Here is a 12800-nt window from a genome sequence, read left to right as displayed (position 1 = left end):
GAGGCGCACTCATGTGACGTCACTACCAGCGCCAGAGCAGGAGCATGCCGGGATTGGTAGTCCTCTACTTCCAGAGAAGATTGTGTCGGAGAAGGTGTTGGGGTGAGTGCAGAGTGTTAGAGGGAGCAATGTCTGCATGGAAGAGGGCAGGGACAGGCCTAGGGGATTAGGACAGATAGGGACAAGGACTGAGCCACATAGAGCGCAACCAGGCCATGTGTACACTCCCCCCATCCTTGTGTACACTCCATGTGTCCGTATACAACCTCCCCCCATTAATGTGTACACTCCATGTGTCCGTACACTGCCCCCCCCCCCATCCCTGTGTACATTCCATGTGTCTGTATACACCCCCCCCCATTAATGTGTACACTCCCCCCCATCCCTGTGTACACTCCATGTGTTCCTATACAACCTCCCCCCATTAATGTGTGCACTCCATGTGTCCATACACTGCCCCCCATTAATGTGTACACTCCATGTGTCCGTACACTGCCCCCCCCCCCCATCCCTGTGTACATTCCATGTGTCTGTATACACCCCCCCCCATTAATGTGTACACTCCATGTGTTCCTATACAACCTCCCCCCATTAATGTGTGCACTCCATGTGTCCATACACTGCCCCCCATTAATGTGTACACTCCATGTGTCCGTACACTGCCCCCCCCCATCCCTGTGTACATTCCATGTGTCTGTATACACCCCCCCCCATTAATGTGTACACCCCCCCCCATCCCTGTTTACACTCCATGTGTCCGTATACAACCTTCCCCACATTAATGTGTACACTCCATGTGTCCGTACATTGCCCCACCCCCCCATCCCTGTGTACACTCCATGTGTCCGTACACTGCCCCCCCCATCCCTGTGTACACTCCATGTGTCCGTACACAACCCCCCCCCCCATTAATGTGTACACTCCATGTGTCCGTACACAACCCCCCCATTAATGTGTACACTCCATGTGTCCATACACTGCCCCCCCCCATTAATGTGTACACTCCATGTGTCCATACACTGCCCCCCATTAATGTGTACACTCCATGGGTCCGTAACACTGCCCCCCGTCCCCGTGCACACTCCATGGGTCCATAACACTGCCCCCCGTCCCCGCGCACACTCCATGGGTCCATAACACTGCCCTCCGTCCCCGCGCACACTCCATGGGTCCGTACACTGCCCCCCGTCCCCGTGCACACTCCATGGGTCCGTACACTGCCCCCCGTCCCCGTGCACACTCCATGGGTCCGTACACTGCCCCCCGTCCCCGTGCACACTCCATGGGTCCGTACACTGCCCCCCGTCCCCGTGCACACTCCATGGGTCCGTACATTTCCCCCCGTCCCCGTGCACACTCCATGGGTCCGTACACTGTCCCCGTGCACACTCCATGGGTCCATACACTGCCCTCCGTCCCCGTGCACACTCCATGGGTCCGTACAATGCCCCCCGTCCCTGTGCACACTCCATGGGTCCGTAGACTGCCCCCCATCCCCGTGCACACTCCATGGGTCTGTACACTGCCCCCCGTCCCCGTGACATGTTGGGTATCTATTTCCTCAGTGTAACATCACCTTTCGTATTAAAACAAAAAATTGGGTTATATATTGTGTGTTTTTTTTTTTTTTTAAATGCGTTTGAAAAAACGCTGCGCAAATACCGGGACAAATTGCAATGATCGCCATTTCATTCCCTAGGGTCTCTGCTAAAAAATTATATATTTTTTTCATATATATATATATATATATATATAATTTGGTCTATAAGTGTTTAAAGGGATAGTTCACCTTTACCACAAAACTCCCTGTGCAGATTAGGGGCATCTGTAGATAAAAAAAAAAAAAACGGTGAAGCTTTGACTGACTAAAGTTGAATAAAGCCCTTGTTATAGCTGTAGGCCATTTTCATACCTTTAGACCCCTTTCAGGCTGGTGCCGCCCATAGCGTCGGAGGTAAAATAGCGGTAAAACTGCGCTATTTTACCGTCGGATTTGCGGCACATTTTGGTCGCTAGCGGGGCACTTTTAACCCCCTCTAGCGGCCGAGAAAGAGTTAATACAGTGGCGTATTGCTGGCGGTACGGCAGCGCTGCCCATTGATTTCAATGGGCAGGAGCACATTAGCAGCGGTGAGTTCATCGCTGCTAATGCGCTCCAAAGAAGCTGCTGGCAGGACTTTTTCTGACGCCCTGCCAGCGCACCGCTCCAGTGTGAAAGCCCTCGGGCTTTCACCCTGGAGTGTGAGGAGCAGCTGTTTGAGGGCGGATTGCAGGCGCTATTTTTAATGCTATAGAGCCTGCAAAACGCCCTCAGCGTGAAAGGGGTCAAATGAAGCCTGACTGGAATACTCCTGGGACGTTGCTAAGTGAGGCCTAGTCATCACTGCTCACCTCCACCATCACAGGAGTGAGCTCTCCAATGCTGAGCTCAGAGTTACTGCATCATAGAAGAGAGTGGCCCAGATTCAGGTAGATCCGTGCAATATTTGCGTGGGCACAGGGCAACGAGTTTTGCTCTGCGCCCACGCAAATATTTTGAAATGCCCGCGATTCACGGAGCAGTAGCTCCGTAAATTGCGCGGGCGATATGCTAAACAGCCGGGCGTAAGGCTGCCTAATGTAAATGATCCTGCCGGGGGCGGGAATCATTTAAATTAGGCGCGCTCCCGCGCCGAGCGAACAGCGCATGCTCCGTCGGGAAACTTTCCCGACGTGCATTGCGGCAAGGACGTCATTTGCTTCTAAGTGAACGTGAATGGCGTCCAGCGCCATTCACGAATCACTTACGTAAACGACGTGAAATTAAAATTTCACGAGCGGGAAGCGCAGCTATACTTTAGCATAGGTTGCCCCTGCTATAGCAGGAGCAACCTTGCGCTAAAGTCGCCGTACGGAAACTCCGTACCTTGCGTGCGCAGGGCCCGCGCAACTTTTGTGAATCGGTGGTAGTATGCAATTTGCATACTACACGCCGATCACAATGGCCGCGCCCCCTAGCGGCCAACGCAAGAATGCAGCCTGGGATATGAAGGCATAAGGAGGCTTATGTCTGTCATATCCTAGGCTGCAGTCGGTGTAACGAGGTTCCTGAATCAGGAGCACTCGTTACACCGGAGCAAGTAAGCACTTGCGCCGCGCAACCGCTTCTTGAATCTGGGCCAGTATGTGAGGGGGTTTGAATCAGAAAAAGAGCTCACTCCTGTGATGGTGGAGGTGAGAAGTGATGACTAGGCCTCACTTAGCAGCGTCCTGGGAGTATTCCAGTCAGGCTTCATAAAGGTATGTAAATGGCCTACACCTATAGCAAGGGCTTTATTCAACTTCAATCAGAGCCAAAGTCCTGGGAGCATGGGCGTCGGCAGAACTTTTTTCAGGGGGGGCCTCATTTTAAGGTCACCCATACTCCACCCCTTTTCGACAATGTCATTACTATGGTCAGAGACTGCAGACATAGTACAGATACACCCAGATACATTACACCCCCATACACACAGATACACCCAGATACATTACACACAAATACACCCAGATACATTACATCCCCATATACATAGTCCAGGGGTGTCCAAACTTTTTTCAAAGAGGGCCACATTTGATGAAGTGAACATGCTCGAGGGCCGACCATTTTGCCTGACATTCTTTGAACCATTAAAATTTGATCTAAGTGTATTCGCCCGAGCAACTAATACACTGCCCAACAAGAATTATCTTGCCTTTGTGGCTGTGTGTGATGAAGAGATGAGCTTGGGCGTGTTATTTGGATATACTGTATATATCTCTTTTGTGGCCCCAACGAATCCCCAAGCGCTGCTCAGGACTGAAAATGAGCTTGGGCGTGTTATTTGGATAAACCGTATTTATCAGCGTATAACACGCACAGGCTTACCATTGCCATGAATGCAGCCTCACCATTGCCATGAATACAGCCTTACCATTGCCATTAGTGCAGCCTGATCGATGTCCATTTGCAGCCTCGGAGGGGACAGGAAGAGGGAGGGACAAGTGTCGTCAGATTACAAACAGGAGAATTTCTTGTTTACTCGGTGGCCTCTTTTATACAAAGTCCCGCCTCCTATGATAAACAGAACAGTCATCCAATGGCATCCCAGGAAACGGGACTTCCTATTACAGACGCCGCCGAGTAAACATGAGATTCTCTTCATGTAATCTGACGGCGCACGTCCTGTCCCCTCCGAGGCAGCGCCGATGAATACGGTATATATCTTTTGTGGCCCTCAGGACACAGTGCACATGTGAGGCTGCAATAGCTATATATATATCCAAATCCCCAGGGGGGCCATATTAAATCACCAGGGGGGCCACAATTGGCCCCCGGGCCAGACTTTGGACATGCCTGACATAGTCAGAGCTGCACAGTTTGCTTTAATCTACAAACATCTCTTACCTGCGTAGACAGTTTTTTATGTAAAGGTGAACTATCCTTTTAATGGTCCATTTTCATAGTGAAGCTGATCAGGCTGTTTGCTGATGTGATTTTTTTTTTTATTTTTTGTGTGCAGGTTCCCTATGGATCTGAACAGTGCCAGCACCGTTGTGTTGCAGGTCTTGACACAAGCAGCCAGCCAAGATTCCTCCGTACTGAAACCCGCTGAGGAGCAACTCAAGCAGTGGGAGACACAGCCTGGCTTCTACAGCGTCCTGCTGGTGAGACCTTCCTTACACACTAACCTTGGAATGCATAAAGACTGATGCAGACAGATTTTTCCAAGCGTGTCTTGCATGCATTCTAAAAGCAGTGCACTGTGCTCCAGTGGTGTAACTAGAACCTTCAGGGCCTCGGTGCAAGAAACCATGAAGGACCCGACTACCGACCGGGGTCCTTCCCTTCAAGCCCGGTGGTGGAGCACCAGGGCCCGGTCACAAGTGTAACCCCTGTGACCCTGGTAGTTCTGCCACTGATGTCATTTTTTTTTTTTTTTACATTGTTGTTTAAATAAATATATATTTTTTGATCCCCCCCCCATTGGGGGCTTTGGTGAGATGTCAGAGGTCTAAACAAACCTCTGATGTTTCCCCTTTGAGAAAGAGATAAGAGATTGAGGACACAGCCCTGTGCGAAACGCGTTAGCCCTTTTTCCTGATTTTTTGCTGTGACATCCATGTTGTGACCAGTTTTTATTAAAAGGAACAAATTTTTATTTTTGGAGTGCGGCCATCGCGGTTCTTTCTTATACATTTCAGCAGCCTCACCTGTACAGAATGAATGGACAGGAACAGCTCTCCTGATCAATTGCAAACTGAAGCATAGTAAACACAGTTTACTGTGTTAGTTATGAATGAATAGACTCAGTGATCAGTACGGATCATTGACTCTCCATTCAGAAAAGGAAGTAATATACCAGCCCCTGCCCCCCTTTCCATCTTGACAAATCCCCCACAGAGTGGGGGGGGCGGAGCCAGGGGGTCACAGAATGAAGCTAAATAGGAAGAATGGGGGGCTGCATATAGAGAAACTGATCTTTCCATTTTGCTGCTAAATGCCTGCTTCTCCTCCTCTACCTCCCACAGGAAAATGAAGAGATCAGTTCCTCTATATGCAGCCGCCCCAGCTGCTCCTCCTATAAAGGCGCACATGAGGGCCGGGTCACAATTGTGACCCCTGTAGACATACCCCTGGTGTGCCCAAAATTCATGTACCTGTCTAGAACTTGTACTTGAATTTGGCGCAGGCTGCAGCACTTTTAGAATGCACATGAGACACTTTGGCAAAATCTGTCTGCCCCAGGATCTCTCTCTGTACACCAAAAGAGAATTGGTCTTAATTAGCTCCACTTTTGTAAGAAATGAACTGTCTGTATTTTATTTAGAGTTTGGTGTATTCAATGCGCCACAATGTAAAACCGGAGCAATTAAAAAACGATGTGAATTTGTAGCACGAGTAGCACGAGTCAAAACCAAAAGTGTCACGTACGCTTCATGAATTTGGTGCAATGCAGTAATACGAGGGATCAATGGCAGAATAGTGATGCAGCAGCTTTATTGAATTCCCCCCCTATTTGGTTTCTGAACATGCCAGCTCTGACATAGTGATCACATGCAAGTCAAAGGCTGTAGGGTTCATCTGCAGAGCAATATCTTTAGGGTGGCTGCAGCAATCGGGATTGTGTGTAAATCTGGCAAGCAAACTCCTGCCTGTCAGGTGGAAGCATTCGGTTGGCTGCGCTGCCACCCGATTACTTCCACACACTTCTGGCAATGGCACCCCCCATGTATCCTGGGCTCTGTTTGCCCATCTGTGGGCCCGGACCAACATAGCACGTGCCTATGCTCCCCTTTTGTTGCTGACCAGGGTCAGCAACGTGTTTGACATCACTTCCTGGTCTGACTATCAGTGTCCCCGCCCAGCATGGCCAGGAAAAAATATAATACAGTGCAATCTGCTTTTCATTACATTCAGTGGAGCACAAGGGAGACATCCAGGGTCTTTTAGACCCTGGATGTCTCATTAAAGTGGTTGTAAACCCTATTTAAAAAAAAGAGGGGGAAAATAAACACCCTGCAAGACAAAGGCATAATGAGCTAGTATGCATAGCATACTAGCTCATTATGAATTACTTGCCTTACATCGAAGCGCCCGCAGTGGTCCTCGTACCCCCTGGCGCTGTGATTGGCCAAAGTCGCGATGACGTCACTTCCACGCATGCGTGTGGGAGCCGCCGGTAACGGCACACTGACTGAAGCAACGACACATACTCGCCGTTGCTTCAGTTTGCATTAGTGTGCATGTGCCGATGACCTCTCCTAAACCGTGAAGGTTTGGGAGATATAATGGGTAGCTACAGGTAAGCCTCATTATAGGCTTATCTGTAGCATAAAGTGGTTGTAAATGGTTAGCTCAGTGTGAACCTGGGCTAAATCACACCCGCAACCTTCCACAGCTCTTTTGCAGACACACGGAACTGACATTTATTCTAAAGCCTTGTACACACGATCGGATTATCCGTCTGGAATAGTGTGATGACAGGCTGTTGTCGGAAAATCTGACCGTTTGTGTGCTCCATCAGACAATTGTCGGATTTTCCGGTCGTGTGTACACAAGTCCGTCGAACAAAACTCCAAAGTACAAACACGCATTCTCGGAAACAATGCTCACCATAACATACAAAGAGAAGAGGAGACTTTCTCATACAAGTACATGGTACAGCAGGCACATATCAGGAATATGAAGTGTTGGGGTAACAAATGCTTTAACCCCTTTCCAGCCAGTGTCATTAGTACAGTGACAGTGTATAGTATTATCACTCTATTAGGCCCCTTTCAAACTGGGCGTGGGAGGTGCGCTGGCGGTATAGCGGCACTATTTTTAGCGCCGCTATACTGTTGTTTTTGCTGCGATATTCGACCAATAGTGGTGCGGTTTTAACCCCCGCTAGCGTCCGAGAAAGTGTTAAAACCGCTACAGCAGCGGTTTGCGGGCGTTATAGCCGCGCTGTCCCATTGATTTCAATGGGCAGCAGCGGTAAATACACCGCTCCAAAGATGCGGCTAGCAGGACTTTTGGAGTGGTCCTGCTAGCTCACCGTTTCAGTGTGAAAGCCGTCGGGCTTTCACACTGAAGACTGCAGGGCAGGATTTTTTCAGGCGTTATTTAGGCGCTATATTTAGTGCTTAAACGCCTGAAAAACTCCTTGGTGTGAAAGGGGCCTTACTGTCACTAGTGACATCCATGTCAGTCAGTACCCACCCAGCAACAGTTAGTGTCAGATTGCCTGCCGCCTCACAGTCCCACTATAAGTCGCTGATCACCGCCATTACGAGTATAAAATAAATAAATAAAAATTCCAGTATATATATATATATATATATATATATATATATATATATATATATATATATATATATATATATATATATATATATATATATATATATATCATGGTTTGTCTTTTACGCAAACCAATCAATATACCTTTTTGGGATATTTTTTTTTCCTTACCAAAGACATATAGCAGAATTCATTGTGGCCTAATTTTTTTTATTATTAATTTTTTTTTCTCAGAAAGTAGAAAATAATGTATTTTTCTAATCTTTTGGTCTTTTTTTTGTCTATATAATAAAAAAAAACAGTGGTGATCAATTGCCACCAAAATAAATCTCCTTATTTGTGTGAAAAAATTACACAAATTTCATTTTGGTTCAGCGTTGCATGACCGTGCAATTACCAGTTATAGTAGCGCAGTGCTAAATAGCAAAAAATGGCCTGGTTTTGATTGGAGTGACTTTTGGTACCCTATGTAATGTAAAAAATAAATAACATTTAAAATTGTAAAAAAATAAAGTTTCACCCAAGCACATAACCCCCCCTCCCATTTTTTTTGAGACCTCCCCCCCACATACACGTAGGTACGAACGTGAACGCATAAGTTGGGGGCTACTACGCATAACGTAGGACGGAAAAGACTGATTGCGATACACATGTTGCATATCGATGTGCAGGCCAGAGTAGCAGCAATATTTCTAGTAGAAAATAATGTATTTTTCTAAACTTTCAGTCTGTTTTTTTTTGTCGAATAAAAAACCCAGTGGTGATCAATTGCCACCAAAAGAAATCTCTTTATTTGTGTGAAAAAAATTACACAAATAAAATTTTTGGTTCAGCATTGCATGGACCGTGCAATTACCAGTTATAGTAGCGCAGTGCTAAATAGCAAAAAAGCGTCTGGTTGTGAATGGAGGTAAAACCTTATAATGCTGAGGTGGTTAACAAGAATTTGACATGGATGACGAGTGGATGGCGTGTCTGTCTTTAAAGCGGAGTTCCGGCCACAATTTCACTTTTTAAATATAAATACCCCTGTAATACACAAGCTTAATGTATTCTAGTAAAGTTAGTCTGTAAACTAAGGTACGTTTTGTTAGGTTGTTACAGCATTTAGACACTTTATAAAATAGAAATTGGGGCCATCTTAAGTGTGGGCATCATGAAGCCAGACTGTATGACTTCCTGGATTTCAGCCTTGCAGATCTCGCACATGCTCAGTGCTGCACAAGCAGTGTCAGATCAGGTTTCAGCACCTGTGCTGTCCAAGTCGCATGATTATTCGAGACTGGGGAGTGCACAGACTCCTGGAAAGTTACACCCACTACATTCCCAGGAGTCTGTGCGGTGTAGGTTAGGAAGCATTAAGCACCTAGGTGCAGGAAGTGGGAAGATTAACTATTCTGCCTAGCAACAACACTTTGAAGGCATCTAAAAAAAATTTTTTTTTAGGTAAAGGACTAATGACATTTTTTTTAAAACTACTGGTGTAATGTTATATTTATGGGTGGAACTCCACTTTAAGGATCTGACTGATAAAAGGTTGGAAACGTTGCTGAAGGCCTCGTTTTCTTATGTCTCAGTACTGTAAAAAGGCAGCAAACTCGGATTATGAGTCACTTTATCAATGAAAAGCGTTCCCACTCCAGACGGAAGGACGTTTGCGGGCATTTGCCAACGTGTGGCAGGGGGAAGTTGAAGATGAATAGGTTCATTGTACAATTGCTCGCGGTTACTGGAGTTCCAGGAGTTTCCTCCTCCGCAGTTTATGCTTTCAAATGTTTCTATGAATCTTCAAGAAAGATGGTTGCTATTGCAGGCACTTGATCACCAGCATTTACAGGGAGTGATCATACCAGTTCCAGAACACAAAAGATTCCTTGGATTTCATTCCGATTTTTTTTTTACGGTTCCAAAGCCATGTGCGTTACATTTTTGGCCTGAAGTATCCCAACAATTTTTTCTAGGTGCAGAGTTTCCAATGGAGTTGGTGCGCACTGGTGTGGCTTTGCTCAAACCAGGAGTCTTCCTGGCATCAGTGGACATAGAGGATGCATGCATACCTGTACTTCCCATTTTTTATTTTTATTTTTTTTCCTACTCATCAGAGTTGTTTTTTGAGGTTTGCAATAGAAGACTGGCATTTTCTGTTTGCGGCTTTACCATTTGGTCTGTCCACGCCCCCCTATTATGCGCAAAGGTCGTTTTAAGTGTTCAGGGAGTGCCCGTTTTACTTGGATGATCTGTTCAAATCAACCTGTTCATTGATTAGGGCATGGTGTATTTATCACTGTGTGCACCATGCAAAGGTTTGTGTGGGTTTTTAACCTCCAAAAATTGGTATTGGTTCCAACCCAGAGGTTGGGGTATCTGGTTCTCTTACTGGACATGCTTTATATGATGGTTGTACTTCCTCCAGAAGAGTGTATTGCTCTGAGAGATCAGGTGTCTTCCCTCAGAACACTGAGGTATTCCTCAAATTGTCTCGGTTTGAGAATATTGAGGAAGATGGTTGCCTTGTTTGAGGCATTTCCTTTTTCCCAGTTCCCCTCCAGACTTTTACAGCAGAATGTTCTGTCAGCATGAGACAGGAAAACTTAGTGGCTGGTCTCTCTCTAATGTCTGTGTCACAGCATGCTACTGTCCATTAGGGTGCCCACATGTCCCGGATTGCCCGGGACTGTCCTGCAAATGACATGTCTGTCCTGGGTCCCGGGCACCTTCATTCCGGGACAATACAGTGTCCCGGAATGAAATAGAGGACATAGCCACCCCCTACTAACTAGTAAATACATTTCAGGAACTGGTTGCTAGGGCCGGCGCTGCCTTGCGTCTTACAACCAGTGACAATTTACTCTCAGACAGTGAGGTCGGGGGCAAGGCCTGCGCCTAGTGCAGCACTGCTGTCCGCAACCAGCGCCACGACAAGCAGCAGGGACTGGTCTGATCTTTACTCTCCAGACAGTGACTCCACTCCTTTCCTTCAACGCACGTGGCTCATGCAGAGGGAGTGACAGCACCACTGCATCTGGTGGCAAGCGGCACTGCATCTGGTGGCAGGCTATGGGTGGCAAGCGGCACTGCATCTGGTGGCAGGCTATGGGTGGCAAGCGGCACTGCACCTGGTGGCAAGTGGCACATTCACCTGACAAATAATCTGCCGTTAAATTCCCCATCAACCCCGAGACTACATTTCTCCCCGCCCCCCACTCATCTTTTTTGGGGGAAGGTGAGAGAGTGGGCGTGTCCCTGAATGGCAGTTTGGAAATGTGGTCACTCTACCGTCCATGTACTGGTGGATGGTTTCCATTATGTTGGAGACTGGGAAAACCTTTCTCTCTCTTTCCTGGACAGTACTAACAAAGGACGCTAGCCGGACTGAATAGGGAGGAGTCCTGGGTCACTTTTCAGTGCGGGGGACTTGGTCTCCACATAGTCTGAAAGGGTAAATAAAAAAAAAACCTTGGAAGTCCTGAGGTGTGATACAGGTCTGTATCAGCAAAACAGGGGCACTGTCTCACCGGCAGGATCTGGTGGTGCCATTCCCCTCAACTCCTGAACACAGTCGAATCTGATACAGAAACTGGGGTAGAACCCCCATAGGAGTTTTTAAGTGGAGGAAGGGAATAAAGCAATCACAGTCTCACCCTCAATATAACAAACGTTAATAAATGGCAATTAATGCAAATGTCACAAATTCACAGACTACACTCCACATAAAATGGCCATCAAATTTCTAGAACTGTGGGGAATATGCCTGACTCTTCTGCACTAGTCAGGTCAGCTGCAGGGAGTTCTGGTGAGGGTCCAGTCGGACAGTGCAATAGCCATGGCATGTATCAATCATCAGCTTGTAAACGTGGTAATTCGGGTTTAGCCATGTTTTGTTTACAGGTGTTTTTAATGGAGATACATTTTTGACTATTTGCAATTCAAAAAATGCTTCTAAACATAAAGGGCCCTTTCACACGGAGCGGATCAGTAATGATCCGCTCCGTGTGCCCGCTTTGCTCAGCGGGGATCCTCCGTAAAATCCCCGCTGAGCTGGCAGCTGACACGGCCGTATGTTCGTGTTCATCCGATCCGGCAGACGGAAGAAAAATAGGATTTCTTCTGTCTGCAAATGCGGATCTTTGCGGAAGCGGACAAATTACGGGTGTCAGCGGATGTTCATCCGCTGACACCCGTAATCACATAGGGACCAATGTATGTCCCGTTTTCATCCGCAAACGGACGGATGAAAATGCGGACATACGGTCCGCACGTGTGAAAGGGCCCAAACTCGGCACAACGGACGTTTTGAAACGTTGGTAACTATATGTCAAGTTAAATCGTTCCGCAGAGGTTTTAAAATGTTCTGTGTACATTAAGCCTATGGCCCCTTTCACATGACAAGCCTGCTCGGATCCGCCTGTCTATTTTTTAGGCGGATACGAGTGGGCCATCCATTGAGTCCTATGGGGGGAACGGATGTCAGTGGAGATGTGTCCGCTGACACCCGTCTGCCATCCGATCCGCTCAAGACAGACGTGTGGCGACACGTTTGCCATCCGTCTTATCGGATTGGATGAGATCTGATAAACGGACATGCTCTTCGTTTTCATCCGATCTCGCCAAAGGAATCGGCGGCGCTCTGACAGGCCCCCTCCACGCTCATTGAGCAGAGACAGACCTGCCATTCGCCGGCAGTGGCGCGATCCCTCCTGAGCTGGCGGACTCCGCTGAACGGATCCACCTCATGTGGAAAGGGCCTAAGATGTCGCTGCTACTTGTATAAGGTGATATCTGGGTTTAAGAATACATTCTGTGGATTTCTATCATTTGTGACTATTGAGAAATATATTTAAATATATCTTTTTGTGCCTGAAGTTCAGCTTGAGATTACATTTCAGTGAGGTCTCAACCTCGGGATCTTTCTGACTTGTTGGTCCTTACTCTGACTTACAGGGCAATAGTCCTAACCGCTCCTCCCAGTGTTCTTGTAATATACTCTGTTTATAGCCCAAGGCTTCTTGTAGTT

General features: G+C 47.2%; 1 protein-coding gene across 2 annotated transcripts in view; it reads left to right on the top strand.

Moving 5' to 3' along the window:
• Positions 1-3: 3 nt before the first annotated feature.
• Positions 4-12800, top strand: part of IPO11 (importin 11) — a 652108-nt gene continuing 639311 nt past the window's right edge. The window contains exons 1-2 of one of the 2 annotated variants that reach the window (XM_040340415.1): positions 4-102; positions 4521-4665. In XM_040340415.1, the coding sequence (XP_040196349.1) occupies positions 4528-4665 (138 nt within the window). In that variant the 5' untranslated portion in view covers positions 4-102; positions 4521-4527. Of the gene's footprint in view, positions 103-4520; positions 4666-12800 lie in introns of those variants that run through there. The other variant, XM_040340423.1, reaches the window with a different exon arrangement.

This window comes from Rana temporaria, chromosome 1, assembly GCF_905171775.1.
Source record: "Rana temporaria chromosome 1, aRanTem1.1, whole genome shotgun sequence".
NCBI classification, from domain to species: Eukaryota; Metazoa; Chordata; class Amphibia; order Anura; family Ranidae; genus Rana; species Rana temporaria.
The sequence above is the reverse complement of the archived record's forward strand: the minus strand, read 5'-3'. Positions and strand labels throughout refer to the sequence as shown.